Here is a 21,128-nt window from a genome sequence, read left to right as displayed (position 1 = left end):
ATAGTAGTTAATATAAAATACTTGAGATATAGTTACAATACATCTATTTCACATAAAATGTAGCACTTTAGTAGTTGCAGAATTAAGAAATGAATACTGGTCCTAAAATGCATGTAGAAGGAAAAAACAGCTGACTGAGGACTGAATCAAGATTTTTGAGTATTTAAAATATAGCATTAAATGTAGCTGAAAGGCAGGCTGCAAAAAGGAAAAAAAAATGCTTAGGAATTCAGCTTGTTAGCAACAGTATAATATACTAACAAAATCTGCATTATTTCTCTTCTTTTCTATCATAAAGCGAAACATACATATTGACTTACCCCTCCCAGTTCCTTAAGATCTTTTGCAATTTTCTCAGAGAGGATATTAGATGGAATATCAAGATAGAACACTTTCCCAGTAAGTGGTTTGTATTTTAGTTTATCAGATTTTGTAGAATCTTTCTTTACAGTTTTCAGGGGAGGGTTGCTTCTTTCTCTTCTTTCTTGCATATCACCTACAGTCAAAATAAAAGAATTTGATCCTGATGGGAAAATTATCTGTTTATCATCAAATCTTGTTTTGAAGCAAATGTAGATTTCTGAAAAGTATGTATCAATATTTGAGCTTATCAAGACTATATATACAAATGTGGATAAACTTCCTCTTCTTCCTCCACCAACCCTCCCAATTATGTTCTGGAAGGCTGCCTAATCCTCCAAAATAGAGGTGGAAATAGAGTCTGTCTGCTGATGGAACAGCATTTGTCAGCATGACACCTTTCTCATCATATAAGTGAACTAGCATGACCTTTTTCAGGAGTGGGCATATTTTGAGTTTTAAGTGCTATCACAAAATGGCAACATATTCCCAAACTGGCTGCTAATCGTTAGCCCAAAATATCTATTTCACAGAATAATAAACTAGTTAAGCTAAAAGATAACCAACCTGTCCAAGAATCTAAGCTTCAAAACAGAAAACCGCTTTTTTGAATTCACATTTTTTTCTCATTCAGAATTGCCTCCAAAGTTCTCTATTTACTCACGGAGTTCGTCCCCATTTTATTTTCCTCCCACTGCTCTCAAAACTTGCCACTTCTTCTCTGGTCAGGGTAGCCCAATTTTCCAGTTTCTCACCCCATTCAAGTCTCTAGCTATTTCCCATCTTTACTTCCTGAAAAGATCCTAGGGATCTAGAAGCTTTGAGAGAAATAAAGGCTACAAGTGGCTTTAAGGTGCTTTGAAGTACTGCAAGTTTTTTGGGAGGAGATATTATTTTTCTTTTTTAATATTAAAAGTATCAGCAGGGCACATAACAGAAACAGAGAAACACGTCCACGGACACCATATTTCAATGGATCCAGAAAAAAAAAAAAGCTGTATACCAACTCAAGATCACTAGTCTATATAATTCATATTCTCCTCACAGTCCCACTTTCCAATTATATTCCAACATATATGGCATTGCTAAGAGATCACATTGAGAAAGCAAGTACACATAATAATACATCTGAGAGAGAGAGATTTCAGGTTGCTAGATTTAGATTGCAGCCCCAATCAGGAAAACATCTCAGCGCAATTAAGAAACTTCAGTTTCAAGTAAATGAAAAAATTCCAAGAGAAACAGAAGCAATCCTATAAACATACACAGTTAATTTCATTACATCCAAGTGGTCAACACTCAGTTTTTTATAACCTTGCTACAAACAGGGACTGTTGTTACAGTACTCATCCTAGATGTTAAGAATAGATTTTAACAGACTATAACTCTATAAAGGGTGTACCAAAAGTCAGGCCCCACTGACCATTTATTATATAAATTTCATTAAATGTTTGAATTGGTTGCCATTTTCTTCTAAACACTTCCTTATTCGTTTGATGCATGCCCTTTGAACATTCCTGAGTACAAGCAACATTTTCTCTGAAAAAAAGAATAAAACATGATTGGCCTATAGGACCTGACTTCTGGTACACCCAACATATAGATATATAGATAAGAAACCCGGAAAGAGTTTCAAATCCTGGCTTTAGAACCACCCTTATGCAGAGCAAGTAATTTCAAAATTACAACTGGGTTATTTTAAATTACTTATTATTTTAAATGTATAAGGCCACCCCGCTCCATTGTGATTTGTGTACTTGTCTAATACTTATCTACTTGTTTATTCCACAGCACAGTAATCTTTTTTAAAGCGAAGAAACTGGCTCTTTCTGACACAGCTCTCACAAAGCCTACCACAAATCCGACAAAGGGGGGGGGGGTTAAATCCACCAACAGGACCTCCGAGATACCAAAAACCAGAAACTTTTGCCACCTTCGCAACCCAGACATCCTCTTCAACTTATTCAGAGGAATTTTAGCGCTCTCAATTTCGCAAAGGAAAGGAACGGAAGTTGATTTGAACCAAAGAACTTTTTTCTTCCCTTTTCAGACAAAAATCCGAAGTTTCGAGTCACGTTCGCCCCTCACAACACTCAAACGGAAGCGTGAGGACTTACAGGGGAACTGTCCTTTGCTGCTGCTTTTCAAACCACCCGGTTTCATTTTCCTGGGAAGTCACATTTTCTGCACCCTCATCTCCCCGCGACGGTTACAACCTGCAAGGAAAGAGTGCAGGACAATTAAAATACCCCAAACCTCTTTTTTAAAAAAAATTAAAGCTGAGGGGCGGAGTTCTGGGTGCGTTTCCTCCAGCTCCTATACCTCCAAGCTTTCCCCCTTTTCCCCGCCATTCACGAGGCAGAAAAGCCTGCAATCCCTCTCCCGTACCGGCCACCCTACAGCCGCCCGGTCCCCTCCACCCACCCCGAAGGGACGGTTGGTGTTTGAAATGTACATTCCCGCCGCTCGAGCCGACCCCCGGCCAGGCCCCCGCCTCACCCCAACCCAGCGGGACCCATGGCGCCGGGGCCGACCGCAGCTCAGGGTCTGCTGCGTCAGTCGGCCATCACGCTTTTTGTCAGCCGCACTTTCCCGCCTCTGCCCACCCGGGCCTACCAGGCACTCCAGACGCTGGCTTCACCTCCCTGGTTGGGCTGAGCGAGGGCGGAGGCGGCACCACGCAGCGGGGAGGAGCCTTTCGCAGCGCTGCGAGGGCGAGGGCGCCCCTTAGTCTTCTTCTCCTTCTTCGGGGGGGGGGGGTTGCCGTCATCCTCTTCCCTCCCCCGCACCCTCCGGTAAATGGTCGCTTGAAAGGAAGGAGCGCGGAAACGTACCGGTTTACTGGCCAAAGGAGCGGGGTCCCCCCAAAATGTGGTTGAGAGATGCCTTGTGAAATTCTGGGAAAGGGGGCTTCTGGAGGCCAGGGTAGAGGTCCCAGTGTTACGAGTGCGTGATGCCTTTGGGATGGGATTTTGTGGGGGGAGGGTAATTCTCAAAAGGTACAAAGTGAGCCATGTGGGAAGGGAGGCATTGAATTGCTTTTATGGAAAGACCGGGTGAATCTCATTCTTGGTGGGAATAGAGATAAGTGGGATAGCATCTGACACCAGCACTTGAGGAGGGTGGTCTCTGAAGATGTTCCTTCACTTGGGAGATTTTTATTCTGCCCTTCTTTCTCCTGAAAAGAGACCAAGGCAACCTGCAGAAGCCCTTTTGATCCTCAGAATTACTGTAACAGGCAAGGCTGAGTGACTTACATGGTCACCTAAGGTCCTTCAATGGATTTCATGGTAAATGGAGGATCTGATTCAGTTGTCTCTGCTTTGGAGCCAACATTTTAAGGATTGTGCCCTGCAGACTCCCTGTGTGCTTGTTTGAGCCAATCCTGTTTAATTTACAGAAATAATACGTAAAGTACAGTACTCTTTGTTCTTGTGCATGGCAGTTCCTATGGACATAGGTGGTCACCACTACCTCAGGTAATCCTGCTTTTTTAATTATAAAGGAATAACTTAAATGGCTTGTTGGTTTTAATCACCAGTACGTTGGCCTGAATATAAAGTGGCATGTGCTTGAGGTGGTTTTGGACATCATCAAAAAGGAGTTTTGCCTGCTGCATAGCAAATATAATTTGTAATCAGAAGAGAGTTTTAGAAGCAGATGTTGATAGGTGTTGAAAATGTCTGTGATTCAAAGAGAAACAAAAGTGTCTTGGGGTTTGCTTAAAAGAACTCTTGGAATTACATCATAGCCTGCTTTGGAGTAAGTTATAAATGGGGATTCTGGCATGATCCTCTCCTGACAGACCAGAGCCATAAGCTTAATTATTTTAACAGGGTTTTTTTTCCCCCAAGAAAATGATGGGTTGTGAAGAGAAAGGAAAGGGATCCTACGGAATCACAACTTTTCAGCAAGTTGTCTCTTCCTGCTGTGGTGCTGTTCTTACATCCATTTTGGGTAAGGTCAAATATCTGAGCCATTTAAACTTCCCCACCAAGTCTGCTTCTATTGTCAAACTGCTCTTACCCTTAAAGTTTCTTCTAATGCTCAGCTGAAATCTGACTTCTGCTAGTTTTGCTCTAGAAAGCAGAGGTTAAGTTTTTCTTAACTTAGTTAAATTTACTTAGCTAGTTCTATTTTTAACCGATTAACCACCAATTGATTAACACACAAAGTACTTAGCATTTAGAATGTTTTAACATGGTGGCTGTTTGTTTGCCTTTAGTGACACCTCTAGATGTTGTCAAAGTTCGGCTACAAGCCCAAAGCAATCCATCCCTGAAAGGTAAATTCATATCTCTATGTATTTGCAGTGTTGGTAGGAGAGAAAATGTGATAATTTGTTCTCAAAAGTGCACATTTATGAAGTTGAGATTATTCTTTAAGGCCATGTTAGTAATGTTATTTGCACTTGCTGATCATTTATTAGATGGACATATATTTTATTTTATGCTGATTTATGACTAATAAATATTTTATTTGATATGTTTTATTTAGAAATTGTAAGACAGCTTTTTTAATTATATAAAATGAATGCATGAGATTATAACTATCTCCATCATCACATTTGTTTATGAGACTCTCATTTCTAGTCCATATAGCATTAAAGGTATTGTTTGAACTTTATATACAGGTAACTATATGAATGCTTTTTTCAGCCCTTCATCCTCCCAGCTGATGCTGTGCTTCATTTATCCCTTTCTAACACTCAGGATAAAAGGTTTTTTGTTTACCTTTTTATCAGGAAAGTCTTTTTTGGATTCTGATGGCTTGACAGATCACGTTTATCTTTATGAAAATGGAACTGGCAAAACCTGGCATAAGACATCTGGCCGTTTTACTGGCATGTTGGTAAGAAAAATTGCATGTCCAGTTCCACTAGTATTAACTTTTAACTCTCCAAAGGTTGTCTAACCAATTTGGTTTTTGAAATATATTTAGAGAGATTCATAATATTTTGAGCTCAGGGCAGAAACACCCTTCTTTCTCATGGTAATTAAAACTTAAGTCTGCCTATGACATTCACATTTTAAAAGATACTTGAAACAGCATTGTGGGGTGATTGTGAATAAGATGATTAATATACAGTAGTTGATAGGAAGTAAGAAAATAAAGGATTATGATTAATTAACTCCTGTCACTTAACTGAGTATAAGCAGTAAGCTATGTATACATGACACATGAACCGTGTTCACATGACAAACTAGCCAATAACACTGAAGCCTAGCATGTTGTATGAACCCAAATCCATGTGGCTGATTAATCATTCAGTATGTCATATAAGAGGGCCACTTTGGTGTAATGGTTAAAACCACTGAGCTAGAAACCAGGAGACTGTGAGTTCTAGTCATATCATAGGCAGGAAGCTAGCTGGGTGTCCTTGTAGCCAATCACTCTGTCTTAGCCCTAGGAAGAAGGCAGTGGCAAACCATTTCAAAAAATGTTGCCAGGGAAATTGCATGGACACACAAAAATCATGTAAACTTAACTATAGAGTGCTCTTGATATCATAGATTATTGATGCTGTTTTGTGGCATTTAAATTCACAATTCCAGTCAAATAAAAGCTTTTGATCTTACTAGAAAGCATTAACCTTGTTATGGTTTATTACATCTCCTTAGTTCAACTTTGCATCATTTGAGAGGCATATTTGTTGATTTAAGAAGGACTGAAGTATGAGGAATTTTATTTTATTTTATTTATTTTAAAGATAAATAGGTAGACATAAATATATACTTTATATAAAATAACATTTTTGTAGATGTAATATTAAATTTATAGATATGAAATAAAATTATTCATACTGCAAATTAGTGTGCAACTATTTCTCAGATCAGGACTCAGGAAAGAGATGACAAATATTCACAGAAGAGCATGCAGTTCCTTCTTAAATCAACAAGCATGAAGAGGGTGTTTAGCCTCTCAAATGATGCAAAATTAAACTAAGAAGGTGTATGTATATATATTCTCATTTACAAGGCCACAGTATTAGTATGCCAATTTTTAAAAAATAATATTTTAAAATGATTGAACACATGGTTTTTGGTAGATAGTTCAAGAAACCTATAACCCACCCAATCACTATTTTTGCTTCTCTTAGGATGCTTTTGCAAAAATTGTTCAAAGAGAGGGTGTGAAAGCATTGTGGAGTGGGTTGCCACCATCACTGTAAGTTATATGCCTTTTATTTTTCCTTTTTGATTAATTCACACATTAAAATCAGCTAAAACCCAAATAAAAATAAATAATAGTTAATAAAATGAATTATGAAACTATCATTGCTGTTACTATATTGACAGCAAAATCAGTAACAAAATCACCGAAAAGCAATTTTATTAATATCTTCCCTATTACTGCCAACAGCTGACTTATGGCAAAAAATGAACATAGATATGTGTGTTGTTCTGATTAATGAAATTTTAGTATGTGTCCTGTGCTAAATTAATTGGTACAACTTTTTAATATATTATTACAGTGGTACCTCTAGTTACGAACTTAATCCATTCCGTGACTCTGGTTGCAACTCGAGTTGGTCTCAAGTCGAGGTAAAGTTTCCCATAAGGTTCAATGTAAATACGGTTAATCCGTTCTGCCCTCCAAACTTGGTCGCACCACGAGGCAAATTTCCCCATAAGGTTCAATGTATATACGGCTAATCCGCCCTCCAAATTTGGTCGCACCCCGAGGTAAATTTCCCCCATAAGGTTCAATGTAAATACGGCTAAACAGTTCTGAAACATATGCATTTTATTTTTAAACCTCAAAAACCTTCCAAACGCCACAAAAACCTTCCAAACGCCACAAAACACACCACAAGCCTCACCGAACGTCTCCTTGCTACCGCGATCTCGCCCACAGGAAGCCGCGACCGTGTGGCAGCAGGGAAAATGGCCGCGGATCCGGTTCGTAAGTAGAGGCGAGTTCGTAAGTAGAGGTAAATTTTTGGGGCCGGAGCTGGTCGTATCTCGAAAATTTCGTAAGTAGGGGCGTTCGTAAGTAGAGGTACCACTGTATATAAATCCTAAGCTACCAGAAGGAATAGCTGAAAGCATATTTGTTCTTGTAGATCTTCATTTCCAGAAAAACAGGAAGCACTAGAACTGTCTTCTTTGGAGCAGTTGAAAGTTGAAAGCAGCTATGTGGAGGAAGAGTTCAAATGGGTCAGATCTTAAAATCCTGAACATGCCACTGAAATATGAGGAAAACTAGCTAGGAAGGGGAGGAAAAGATTGTAAAAAATAATTCCCTTGCTCTTCCTCAAAAAACCCCAAAAAACTATTTCTGCTTTGATTAGTATGAACCCAGCTAGACGGCCCTTGGAAAACAGCAGTTCTTCTGCCACAAGAAATCTAATCAGTTCTAAAAAACAAAGCAGTAGATAACTTAAAAGAAAAATGATATAGTTCTCATCAGATTAATAGAATAGATCCTAATTCAAATGTAAAAGTATGGACTATAACTGCAAAGTTATGAGGAATATGTTTTCTGGCTACTTTCAAAAGCACCTTCATTACTTTTTCATCATGTATATGTTAATCCTTATCATTAATATTAGTAATGCAACATAAGCCTCTTATCCTGGGTAATAAGACATATAGCCATGCCTGTGTTTTGCATATTTCCTCTCTAGAGTTGGCACATTGTTTGTTCTCTATACTGTATTGTGGGGCACAAACTGCAAGAAACAAAACAACAAAATTGTAGGTTTTAGAATTCTTTGCTTTGAAGGGTTTACATGAATGGCTTAGTGGGGGGAAATTGCCCTCTAACACATTTATATAAGCTTTTAAAGAGAAAATGGCATGTCTAAGTATTTTGTTCAGCACAGGAAGTATCCCTGAGGTGCCCATGGCCTATATGTGAGTGTTTAATATTTTCTATATTTTGGCACCACTGAACTACAGCCAAAGACCAACTCTGAAATGCTAATATTTTAGCTAGAAGTATGAAAATTATTTGACTAAATTTTGAATGATTAAGAAACTGATTAAATGCTTATACTTCAATTTTAGAGCAGTTTCAGTTCCAACAACAGTAATTTATTTTACCTGCTATGATCAACTACGTGATGCCCTCGTTTATAAAACAGAAGATAATGACTACATTCCACTTATTGCAGGTGGCATAGCCAGATGTGAGTTACTAATCTGTAGTTTACTGTTAGCTCTTTACTATAGCAAAACTTATATTAAAAAATTAACTAGTATGATAATGCAACTAAGCAAATGTTCATTATGTGAAGATGAATAAATATAATTAATTATTCCTCTCCCTTACAGTTAAAAAGTTTATATTCCTTAGATTTTAGAGTACAGGATGTTGCCTTATGCGTAACACTTTCTGGTCTCTTAACCATGGCTCAGAGTTTAGGAGATTCTCTTGAGTATGTATGCTTCTTCTCTCTATTTTTCAATTCCTTCTTCTTTACCTTTTCTAAGCTAACACTAATTACACTTACATCTTAATGGTGAGCATAGTAAACATATTAATGGATACAGTGCATGTGCAAAATTTCTCCTATTTCATAGCCTAGGATATTATTAACTCTAACAGCAACAGAATATGAGTAGGACTATTTTAAAGGACAGTTTAGACTGCCCAGTCTAATTATATAGTTGTAATTTGCCTGAAAAGCATTTGCTGCATTTATGAATTGTACTTACTTGTTCAGACATTTTCTTGTTTAAAGCACATTTCATAACATTTAGAAAACTATATGAGTGGAAGGAAAGTCTCTGAACAGGATATCTGATTCAAAGTAATAGAAATGTTGCATTCCAATTTCGCACAGTAGCTGTCATAAACCCTCTATACATGGAGTGAGGGATTTTAATTTACAGGTAGTTTTAGGGTTATTTGGGACCGGAATTTCCATCGCTAAGCAAAGCAGTCATTAAGCAAAACATCACATGACCACACCGCTTAGTGACAATCCAGATTGCGGTCATTAGGCCAGGACAGCTTTTCCTGCCCTGCGCAAACTGCCTCTGTTTCAACTCCCCTTCCTACCTATCTCCCCCCTATCTCTGCCCTTTTGGTTGCCCTACACTCCACCGCCTACCCTGGGATCCAGGCAGGTAGGCTCTGTCAGCACTGGGCTTTCCTCTACCCTTTGCTTAAGCCTGCAGGCCAGTTCTCCAGGAGTGCTTCCAATGGAGGAAGTGGAAGGACGAGGGCTTCCCAGAGGCACAGCATGCACTCTGCAGCTCATATCAGAAAGGAGCTGTGATGGAATGGAATTATGAAGGCCAGGCTCAGGGAGAAAAACATTTTCTTACATCTCCTGAGGAGTGTGGGAGATACAAGAGGATGAGACTGGCACCTCCCTGAGGAATTCACAATGTTGTGGCTGGCATTACTTGGGAGTTGGCGTTTCAGTCTGGGAAGATTCTTGCTAGAGGTTATAGCTAATAAATGTAGCTGGACTGAATTTACATGGTCTCTTGGAGTTCCTTGGGCTAGGCCTCACAAGAGGTAAAGCGCGACATCACATGACCATGCCAACTTACAACGGCAATTCTGGCATCCCAGTTGCCCCTGTTAGGCAAATCCCGCAAGGTTGCAGCGTCCCACAGTCAAGTGATCGCCATTTGCAATCTACTGCCGGCTTCCCCATTGACTTTGCTTTTTGGAAGCCAGCAGTGAAGGTCACAAATGGCGATCATGTGACTGTGGGACACTGTAACATAATTGCAAGCCGGTTGCCAAGCACCTGAATCATGATTACATGACCGCAAGGATGTTGCTGTGGCCGCAACTGCAAGGACTCATCATAAGTCTCCCTCATTCAGTGCCCTCATAACTTCAAATGCTCACTGAATGAGTGGACATTAAGCGAGGACTACCAGTATATAGATGGGTTGCTGGTAGCCAGGGGAATCTTCAAAAGATCTTCAATCTCCTTTTGATTTAATTAGACAGGCTCATAACAAGAAAGATTGTCCTTCAGATAGTCAAGCCTTAAGTCTACCAATAATTTTAACTAATACTAATGATCATCTTTATTATGTTATCCTACCAAAATAGGCTGCAACTTACCTTGGGGTTATATGCTCAACCCCTTTCTGTTGTGCAGCTGGGAGAAATTCAGACACTTTTTGCTTCACTGTTTAATTAGCTATAATTATCTGTTATGCTGTCTGGAGTAAAGTTAATATTAACTGTAGTTGGTTATCTGCAATTATACCTAACTGTTTGGTATAAAATGGCTCTCAGGGCCACATGTGATCCATGTTGGAGCCCACAAGCAAATGCATGAATGAACATATTTGTCATGGATCCCTTAGGAAGGAAGAGGCTTTATTTTCATCTCCTTCCTGAAATTCTGCTACAGATTGCTATGCAGAGGAGAAGCAATGATCTGAAGCTTAGTAATCAAGCAGAAGTAGCGAAGCCTCATAGCCATGCACTGACTGTGGGGCTATAAACCTAATGGGTAAGGTACCAGATGCAGTCCATTATGCAAAGTGAAATGAGGGCAAATTACAAGGGATCAGCCACCAGAGAACAGCCTGTAAAATTGAAAATCAAGAGCTTAATGAAGACAAGAGCTTATATAGCACTGTTGCTTTGACAGTGATCTGTTACAGACTGAAATCTTAAATAGAGTAGTTAGCTATGGAGTCAGGCTCAATCTGTAAAGTTTTTGAGCCAAGGAGCCTGTGCTTTGATTTTAACTGCTGACTGGCTATAGGTATACAGGTATTCCTTGGGTTACGACGGCACTTAGGACCAGGATTGCTGTCACTAAGCGATGTAGTCGTAAACCATGATGTCATATGTCCACATCACTTAGCGACAACAATCCTGGCAGTCCTGGTTGCTGTTGTAACTCCAAGATGTGCGGGTTGTTAAGCAGAAAGCAGTGGAGATCCCAGGTAAGGAGTGTGGGGGTGCTGCACCAGGGTGGAGGAGGCCCTGGGAGGGCTAGCGCAGGCTGCCCATGAGTTTGTGGAGGGCTTGGGAAGGCCGGCACAGGCTGCGCACAAATTGGGGAAGACCAGGGGAGGGTGCTGCAACATAGCACACATGTAGGAAGGCTGGGAGGACTTACCAGAGTGACTTGTGATCTTCCCTGCTGGCTTCCCCATTGACTTTGCTTCTGGGAAGCCGGCAGGGAAGGTTGCAAAGGGTGATCATGTGACTCTGGGTTGCTGCGATGGCCAGAACTCTGAGGCCAGTCATAAGTACCACCTGTTTAGCACTGTTGCAACATCAATCACTGAACGAGTCAGTAAGTGAGGACTTCCTGTAGTTTGTAATAGTTTATCTTCTGCTTCTGAATGTCAGAAAGGAAAAGGTGTGTTCAGAAAATCTGGCAGTGTTGAAGTCGCCAGTAGGCAGTTTCTGACCTATTGTTACCACCTGAATCCAATGTTAAAGGGTCAGGTTCAGGGATCATGGCATCTTCTGGCAGTTCTTCAGATTGTTGCTTCCTTTCTGATATTAGCAATTGGGATGCAGCCATCTATTCCTTTTACCCAGCTTCAAGCTGATTGGGGGGGATGATAAAAAAAAAAAGTTAAGTCAGACATCCATGGATACCATGGGAAACAGAACATCTTGAAAATATGGGTTGTGAAATTAGTGTGTTTAAGTATTATTGTATTAAGTAAAATATGGATTGTGAAATTAGTGTATTAAGTTATTATTAAATACAGTTTCTGAGATAAGATTTGTAGAAAATTCTGGTTATTAAAAGCAAAATTGAAAGCTTATTAATTCCACATGTGAGGAACAGAGAAGACCATGAAATCTTAGATTTAGAGCATTTCATTCTCATCACAATAAATCAGGGTCAATGAAGCACTCACTGAATTTATAATAACTCATAATGTACATAATAATGTTATCTCAGAATCTTGACTTCTTTACATGAAAGTTGAATTAATAATAATAATTTATTAAATGTAATATGCCACCCAACTCCCAGTAACTCTGAGATGAATTAGACTGTTGGATCAAAAGATATCCATATAATATAGTTATTATATAGTAAAATGCTTAATACACAAAAATAATAGATGTGGACATATACTGAAAGCAAATGCCTTGCAGAAAAAAAATCTGTAAATCACCTTCTTTGAGCACTGTGTTTCTTCTCTCTCAAATTTAGTATTTTCTGCTACTATAATAAGTCCAATTGAAATGATTAGAACAAGAATGCAGTCTCGACGATTGACTTACACACAACTGCTTGCTTGCATTAGTACAAATGTGGCCAACAATGGCTGGCTTTCACTCTGGAAAGGATGGGGTCCCACTGTCCTTAGAGATGTACCATTCTCAGGTATGACTTGTTTCAGAAATGTGTATTTCTTATATGTCCTGGCTATTGCAAGTTTTATTCTAGTGAAGATTTTAGAAAGTGGGTTTGCCAGATGTAAGTTTTAAAAATAAGGTTGTGTTTTACAAGTATAAAATATATGCTTATCATGGGTACACAATAAATTTTCTGAGTTTACTTTCCTCCTTAATTTATAGAACTGTTTTTTACCATTTTTCAGCTGGTGCTTTTGGCTTTGTTCCAGCATTTTTTCTTTAGATATTAAACAAATCATCTTACTCTTTAGTTTTTGACAGTATTTAGTGCTGGAATCATAGGTACTCCTAGATATTATTAAATCAAAGGAGACTTAAGCTTCCAGTAAATGGCAAAGAAAGAGTACTGGCCACTGATAAGTGCTGTTATTTCTATTTCTGGAATTAAAATAAGTGGTTAGGAGAAGCTTTTCTATGCTTGTTTGTAATTGGGTTCAGACATCATGGTAAATGTGGTTTTCTAAATATGGTTTATTGCATATATCACAACTGGCTAGGTTCACACAGCACATTAACCCAAAATTAAATAAATTGTTTTATGGCTTAGCACAGTCTGAACTCTACTTGTAGTGACATTCTAGCTTCATAGAAACTCCATCCCTAGTCAGATAAGTGATAAATAGGCAACTGATGATAGCTCTTTTATTATACATACATACATACATATGTTGTAATGTAAAACTGTATAAGTCAAGATACAACATGATAAGTGTTTTTTGTTTGTGAAAATATGATTTGATATCTTCAGAGCTAATCTTATATAAGTAGTCCTCGCTTAGCAATCATAGGTTCAGCAACCGTTTGAAGTTATGATGGCATTGAACAAATGATACTTACGCCCAATCATTGAAATTATGGTAATTACAACATCCCTGTGGTCACATAATCAAAATTTGGGTGCTTGGCAGCCCACCCCCATTTACAACTGCAGGGTGCACTTTAACTCTCCTCCCCCTATCTCTGGCCTTCTGGCCATTCCACCACCCCCACCACCCCCAGCTGACTTGCCTTGTTTGGGGCAGCAGAGAACAAGGCAGTTTGCACGCCCTCCCATCCTCTGCAGTAGCCACCCCAGGCCCAGGTGTGCTTGCACTGGGCAGCAGCAGCTGCTTGTGCGCCCTCTTGCCCCTGGCACCAGCCACCCCTGGCCTGGCTGCATTCATGCTGGGCCACAGCAGCCACTTACCTGCCTGCCAGCATACTTGCAAGCCGCCCAGGACTTGCGACTTCCTGCTGGCTTTCCCATTGACTGCTTGTTGGAAGCTGGCAGGAAGTTGTGAGGAGGTCCTTGCTTAATGACCCATGATTCTTGCTTAACAAGAGCAACAGGGATTGTGGTCACTAAGCAATGCAGTCATGTGATATCGCACATTACAATTGCATCACTTAGCAACAGAAATTCTGGTCCCAGTTACCATCGTTAACTGAAGACTACTTGTATAAAGGCAGAACACTTAAAAAGTTCTATGCATTTCAGATTTCTAAAATGACTTGATGGCACATAATCAATCAACTGCAATTTCTAACTTTTTATAATGCTTCACAATTTGATTCCACAGCACTCTACTGGTACAACTATGAATATTTCAAGATGAGCTTATGCAAGAAATCAAGTTTACATGAGCCCACATTCCTTATCATCTTCTCATCAGGAGCAGCAGCTGGTTCTGTAAGCCAAATTTCTATTACTAATAGTTTATATAATAAACATTATAAGCATATTAATTTAAGTGCTGATAAATTTTTAAAATATTTGTTCATTTAAATCTTATTTGAAATTAATGGTGCTGATTGAACAAAATAATAAATTAAAAATACATGTAATAAGAGTGGATGAAGTTTAAAAATATTTGCTTCCTTGAAATAGTGATCAGTAAGCAGGAACTCATCTGCTTTGGGCGTGTGATGTGAGTAGATGGTGGACTAGATGCTTGACCAAGGGAAGCAGAAGATGGAGATTGACACTTTTGAACTTTGGCATTGGAGAAGACTCCCGAGAATACCATGGATAGCCAAGAAACAAACAAAACATATAATAAATCAATCCACAAAACATAGATTAACCTCACTCAAGGAACAAATGACCAGGCACAAATTACCATATTTTGGACAAATGCAAAGACTTAGCTCTCCTGAGGAAATCTGTAATATTAGGAAAGGTGGAAGGAACGAGAAGACAACCACCAGCAAGGTGGATGGACTCTATTACAACAACAATGGATACAGCTTTGGAAGTCTGAAGGACCAGGTTGGGAAAAGATCATCCTGGAGGAGGTCTATCCATATGGTCACTAAGAGTCAACACTGACTTGATGGCACATAATTATAATGCGAAGGTGGGGAAGACAATGCACAGATAAGATAAGGGGATCAGTGGAATGTCCTTGGAAGGCTTAAAAATTATCGTGAAAGACAAGTCAAAATGGCGGGCATTTGTCCATGTAATCACCAAATTGTCGAAATTTACAGTACTTATTATGTAGTTAAGCATTTATTCCATTATTTTTAAATGAGATATATGGATGCCTGAATTTCCTTGGACTGAGCAATTTTGTCCTTCATAGTCTGAGTGTGCTAGTTTTGTTAATTTCTTAGTCTGGTTGTCAGTAATACAACACTATCTCATCCACCTACAAAGTCATTCAACATTTTTAATTTGGGTGGTATGGTATGGGAATGAGCACATTAAAATGAAGTGCTGGCCAGCAGCCATGTGACATTTACTTTCCAGAGCACTCCTTAGTCTCAGAGAGCTCAGAGACATTGCTTGCATTCACATGGTGAATTCTGGTGCTAAGACACAGAATCAGACAAAAGTAAGGGTTGGGAGGGATCTTGGAGATCATCTAGTCCAAACCCATATCACACAGAAATCTATCCACCATGGCAAAGCAAAGTCTAGTGTATCCCAAGGCGGTCAGTTCCACTGAATTATTCTTAATTTTAGGAAATTCTTCCTGAAGTCCAATAAAATTTGCTTCCTAGTTATTTAAACCCACTGTTTCTTGTCTTACCTTCTAGAACAACTGTGAGAATAGTATCTCATATTTCACATGACAGCCCTTCAGATACTTGAAATCAACTATCGTGTCCCTTTGCAATCTTTTCTTCTTTAGGCTGAACATCCCTCCAGCCATTTTTGTAAGATTTTTCTTCAAGGTCCATTACCATCTTGATTCTCTTCCAGGTTGTAAATGTGGTCCCAAATGTGGTGCCCAAAACTGGCGCAGTATTCTAGGTGTGGCCTGATCAATGCAGAATATAATGAATAATGACTTCTCTTGATCTTAACATTGTACTTCTGTTGATGTAGTGGAGGATTATATTTACTTTGTTTTGGGTTGTTTTTGCAGCTGTATAACATAGTTGACTTGTGTTTGTCCTCCACCAAAACACACAGATCCTTTTCCATGTACAGTTGCCCAATGCTATCTTTCCCATCCTATGCTAGTGCCTTTAATAAATAATTTTGCATTTTCCCCTGTTGAACTCATTTTGCTGATTTCTGCCCATTGTTCCAGCTAGTCAAGATCTTTCCAGAATTTTGATCCTTCCAGAATTTTGATATGTGGACAACACACATCTTTATGTTGACCATATTTCTCATCATAACATTTTCTCATCCGTCATCCAAGTCATATGTAAATCTGTTGAAAATGCAGGGTCTAGAACTGAGCCAAGAGATACGTCACTTAGCACCTTTTTCAAGACTGATACAGTCATTGACGTGTACACTTTTAGTATGATTATTTGATATGTTTGACATAATGGTAGCAGTCAAGTTCACATTTTGCCATCTTCTCTATTAGGATTTCATAGCAGATTTGTTAAATATTTTGCTGAAGTTAAACTACACTATGTCTACTGCATTCTCTTGATTAGCTAAACTGGTTACTCAGTCAAAAAGAGAATCTGTTTGGACTATGCACAGCTGTCTTTAATTATATTTTTTTAAAGCCTAGAGTTGAATGGACCAATGTGGTTTAATTTAACAAAAGGTTGAAAAATAATATGGATCCTCCGTAGTTATTGGGTTATTACATTATTGGAACCACCATTGCTATGTTTTGGTAAATATATGCACAAAACTTAAATTGGTTACAAAAATGTGGTTTACGTATATATTATTGTTTATAAAGCATTCTTTTAAATTGGGCTTGTGATTTTTTTCATGTTTACTGTTTTAAAGTACCGTAAGGCAAGTTGTTTTATAGTTGAATCTGCTACAATACGAGTAGTAACTTTTTAAATGAACAATTATAACTTGCTGAAATTTTTAAAACTTTTATTCCATTTAGATTCACTCAATATGAATAGGTTCCTACTCTGGAATATAATCATTTTTTGGTATTTGATTTCAATTATCTGATAACATTATATGTACTTCAGTCCCACTGGAATTTAAATATATGTAATGCACTGATTGTGGAAAATAGAATACATATTTTAATAATGGAGTCATGTTAATTCAGGTGAGCATACAAATTATGTTTTATTCCTATTTTGAAAGCTACACTATTTGCATGTTGTCTATTTAACATTAAAAAATATTTTTCCCTATAGATTGCGGCTACATTAACTTTACCATTTGATGTAATAAAAACACACAGACAGACTGAGCTTTGGGAACTTGATGTCATACGCTGTAAGTTGTTTGTAAGATTCAGAAGTATTCTTGTTCCATAATGTTTGCCTATTGTTGTATGTACAAAGTCCTGTCTGGAACTCCAGCCACTATGATCTTTGTGTTTATAATATCAAGAATGTTATATGTTCAATGCTTAGAGTACTTGGAAGCTGCAGAATGCTGCAGGCTGCGTCCCTGCCTCCATAGGTAAGGAGGAAAATAATATTCAGAAAATTGTAAGTTATATGATACGTTTTGGAAAACATTTTTAAAAACTTAATGTTGTCATGGTAAAGAAGGACTTGCAGGATACTACAGGTAGTCCTCACTTAACAACCATTTCTTTAGTGACCATTTGAAGTTACAACAGCAGTGAAAAAAGTAACTTGCAACCAGTCCTCACACTTACGACCATCACATCACACACACCCCATGGTCACATGATCATGATCCAGGTGTTTGGCAACTAACTCACACTTACAACGGTTACAGCATCCTGGGATTATGTGATCGCCATTTGCAACCTTCCCAGCCAGCTTCCAGCAAGCAAAATCAATGGGAACCACATGATTCACTTAACCATGTGATTTGCTTCACCACCACCACAAAAATGTAAAATTGGGTATAGTCATGTGGTGCCTGCTTAACAACCACCCGCTTAACGAATTTTCCTGTCCCTATTGTAGTTGTTAAACGAGGACTACCTGTATTCCTAAAACCACATGAAGGGGCTTATGTAAGTTTCTGCAGTTTATAACATACAACTGTAGGATAGAAACCACACTGATTTTGTTACAAATACTGTGCGAAATTTATTTCTAAAGGTTAATATAGCCCATGACTACTGACTGCTTATGCAGTGTTCTTATACGTGTCATTTCAAGTGGGCTTATTTTAGTAATCTTAGCTTATTAAAAACTAGCTTACAATTATAAAACATTAAATGTTCAGAATGGATTCTGACTACATCTCATCTGAAAATTGTCTCTCATGATTAATATGATTATCATACAGTGGATAAAACAAATACAGTTGACATTAAATCATATTAAATAAGTGTAGAAAAATGAGATGTATTTTCTTTTACTCAGCTCCACAGAAGAGAAATGGATCAGTATGGGAAGTAATGAAGAGAATTGTAGTTGAAAATGGATTTACTGGATTATTTACTGGTAAATTCGTGTTTGTTGATTGTAAAATACTCTATTTCTAGATATTATGCATACAGCAATATCAAACTTTCTACTACAGGATCTAAGAGATCTTTTACTGCATTGCAAGATTTCCCTACCAACTATTTTGCCAACTTCGAAAACAAAACAAAAGAATAAATATCTCCCAGTCACTTCAGTAGGGAAAGACTTGATAAATTAGTCTGGGAACATTTAATTACCCTCTTCAATGATAGACTGTAAAGGGCCATATAAGAAAAGGCTATATTAAATATTTAAACAAGTAGAACAAAAACAAATTTGACATATTAATATAGCCATATGTTTCAAAATCCATATATGAGCCTGAAGTGGAATCAAAGGCGGTTAATTGACAAAAAATTAGGTTATGCTAGGCTGTAATGTTCCAGAATGTGTAAACTAATTTAGTAGTAATCAAGGAAATTAAATTCCATTAAACTTCTCATAGAATCTGGTTAATTTCTTAACTGAATTACAAATTATTTTTTCTCATGGTCTGCCATAAAGCCACTAGATACTTGCTTAGAATATTTTCTACTAGTTAATGGCTCAAAATGAATAAATCTCATAAAGTAAAGATTGCGAACATTAGGGAATTGCCATAGTTACCACTCTATGTACATTTGTACTCTGTGTATAACATACGTCAGCAGTGACTGCAGATAATGTTTCACATTGCCATACAGAGATGAGAACTTAAATATCCCTAATTGTAGTTGACAAAAGGCAGCAGTCTATTATTTGCAGAGTCCTTACTGGTTATAGGTTTAGACACCCAAAATAGTAGCTTGCATATTACACAAAGCACTACAATCTGGTGTACTTAGTATTTTGTCTTAGTGATATAGTAGTTGGATATTTAAGTAGAGACACGCCTTTATTGCCAAGTTCAAAGTGAATTGAAAATGAGATGGGTATATGCTCTAGAAACTATACAGATATGTATTAATACATGGACAGCAATAGATACAATTACATTCAAACTGCAAACATGAAAAAAAATCATCTTCCATCAGTTGATCATTATAGAACTGGAGCATAGATCAGCTGTGATGTATATTCATAGTAAAGCAAGACATTTTAAAAATTTAGAATGTAATCTTATACTTAATTTGTGGGGTGTATTTCAGTGTAAACATACATAGAACTGCTTTGCAAAATATCTTCATAAAAATAGGAACAAGTTTTAAATATATATTAGTTCTTCAAAATAAAACTATAATGAAATTTGACTAACATTCCAACTATACAGAATTTATTTCCAAGCACATTTTAATACAGGATTGAGTAACCACATTGTTAGCTTGTATATAGCATTAAGTTATCATACAGATCCATCTTAAATATTACTTTGGAAATGCAAAAAGCAAGCAGTGGTTTTATAGACAGAGTAAATTGTTTTGGAAGTTTTTTCAATATCCAGTTTCTTGTGCTGCTTCATTTTTCAATATCTATCATTTCTCTTTTTCACAGGTATTATTCCAAGACTGACAAAAATTGCTCCTGCTTGTGCCATAATGATTAGCACATATGAATATGGGAAAACTTTCTTTCGTAGATTAAATAAAGACAGAGATATGAAGAATTATTAATGTTGTTTCTGTAAAATTGAAGTGGTGTCAGTACCCAATATGCACAAAGGTCCATATAAGTTGTATTTTACGACATACTTTCTATGCTTATTGCATGTGCATCCATGCCTCCACCAACACTATGCTCAGAATTACTCCCTGTATGTTTTACATCCAAAAAGAAACTCTATCATGCTTCAGACATTTAATCCAATTAAAGTTGCATTAACATATGGGAGAGAAAAAGATTGAAATAAGCATATAATTCTGCAAAAGGAAATGAATAGCATAAGCCTTAAAAGCAATGTTTACCTGCATAAATAATTCTTAATTTTTACAAATTAATCTTTGTGCTTTGGAAGAAAACTTTTAACTGATTCAAGGAAAGTTGTTTTACATACTAGTTAGTCAATATTTATATGTGTATTTGAACAGGGCACAGAAATAGCATGAACTAAATATCTCTGGTACCTACATTTGAACTGCCCAATATTTAAAGAAAACATCTATATATGTTACATATTGATACCTATCTTAAATGAAAGGGATTGTCTAGAAATTTAACCTTTTCTGATACATTTTTAAAAAAGGAAAACAGGATTGCTTCAAATATAATTTAGTGGTTGCTTAATGTGTTGGGCTGGGACTTAGATTTAGATTCAAGTCTCTACCTAATCATGGAGATCACTTGGTACTTGGAGTTGTGTACACTCTCAATCCAGCCATTTCTCTCTTAGCAATATTTTGGGAGAGATCCATGTAAGGTGTCTTGAACTTCCCCCAAAAGAGGTTATATAAATACAATGTAATGCCACCTTTTTTTCCCTTTGGCAGACTGATGTTTTTTGCCGTTGGCAGTCCTAATATTTCTTGGTAACTTGTATACAGTGCTTCCTGGAACAGTACAGTTTCAAGATATTACTAGGTTAACTCAATATGTGCAATAATTTTATACATACTGTAAGTTACTCATTTAACTTTAAAAATTTAAATATTGCTTTGAATTGTGGTAGAACAAAATGTTAGTAGAGGAACATTGTTACTTTTTACTCCGGC

The 21,128-nt window shown here is 37.6% G+C and overlaps 2 protein-coding genes across 11 annotated transcripts in view; one reads left to right on the top strand and one right to left on the bottom strand.

The window, feature by feature from the left end:
* Window positions 1-3,213, bottom strand: part of DBF4 (DBF4-CDC7 kinase regulatory subunit) — a 19,811-nt gene extending 16,598 nt beyond the window's left edge. Inside the window, exons 1-3 of one of the 4 annotated variants that reach the window (XM_088150483.1) lie at window positions 3,195-3,213; window positions 2,478-2,576; window positions 321-496 (exon numbers count right to left, since the gene is read on the bottom strand). In XM_088150483.1, the coding sequence (XP_088006609.1) occupies window positions 321-496; window positions 2,478-2,523 (222 nt within the window). In that variant the 5' untranslated portion in view covers window positions 2,524-2,576; window positions 3,195-3,213. The other 3 variants (XM_007424699.4, XM_007424700.4, XM_025164439.2) reach the window with 3 other exon arrangements.
* On the top strand, window positions 3,047-21,128 carry SLC25A40 (solute carrier family 25 member 40). Of its 7 annotated transcripts, none has more exons than XM_088150489.1 (12): window positions 3,071-3,155; window positions 3,761-3,839; window positions 4,215-4,317; window positions 4,586-4,645; window positions 5,105-5,211; window positions 6,461-6,528; window positions 8,373-8,494; window positions 12,476-12,649; window positions 14,241-14,350; window positions 17,245-17,326; window positions 18,400-18,480; window positions 19,975-21,128. In XM_088150489.1, exons 3-12 carry the CDS (start codon window positions 4,218-4,220, stop codon window positions 20,091-20,093), a joined length of 1,023 nt encoding a protein of 340 aa, XP_088006615.1. In that variant the 5' UTR covers window positions 3,071-3,155; window positions 3,761-3,839; window positions 4,215-4,217; the 3' UTR covers window positions 20,094-21,128. The 7 variants fall into 7 exon arrangements, with proteins under 7 accessions (XP_088006611.1, XP_025020208.1, XP_007424764.1 ...); XM_088150487.1 differs by having other exon boundaries at window positions 4,197-4,317; XM_088150485.1 differs by lacking the exon at window positions 3,761-3,839 and having other exon boundaries at window positions 3,047-3,155; window positions 4,197-4,317.

Source organism: Python bivittatus, unplaced genomic scaffold, assembly GCF_059951505.1.
Source record: "Python bivittatus isolate LINGU-HERP-01145 unplaced genomic scaffold, Pbiv_v1 ctg000610_np1212, whole genome shotgun sequence".
Lineage (NCBI taxonomy): Eukaryota > Metazoa > Chordata > Lepidosauria > Squamata > Pythonidae > Python > Python bivittatus.
This window is presented reverse-complemented; position numbering and strand designations above follow the sequence as displayed.

Bases quoted from the DNA above. Each gene is read 5' to 3' on its own strand.
- SLC25A40 (XM_088150485.1), top strand. From the start codon at position 4,218: ATGATGGGTTGTGAAGAGAAAGGAAAGGGATCCTACGGAATCACAACT. The intron at 14,351-17,244 runs GTAAGCCAAATT...TTTTCCCTATAG, and splicing joins CAGGAGCAGCAGCTGGTTCT to ATTGCGGCTACATTAACTTT. The intron at 17,327-18,399 runs GTAAGTTGTTTG...TCTTTTACTCAG, and splicing joins GGAACTTGATGTCATACGCT to CTCCACAGAAGAGAAATGGA.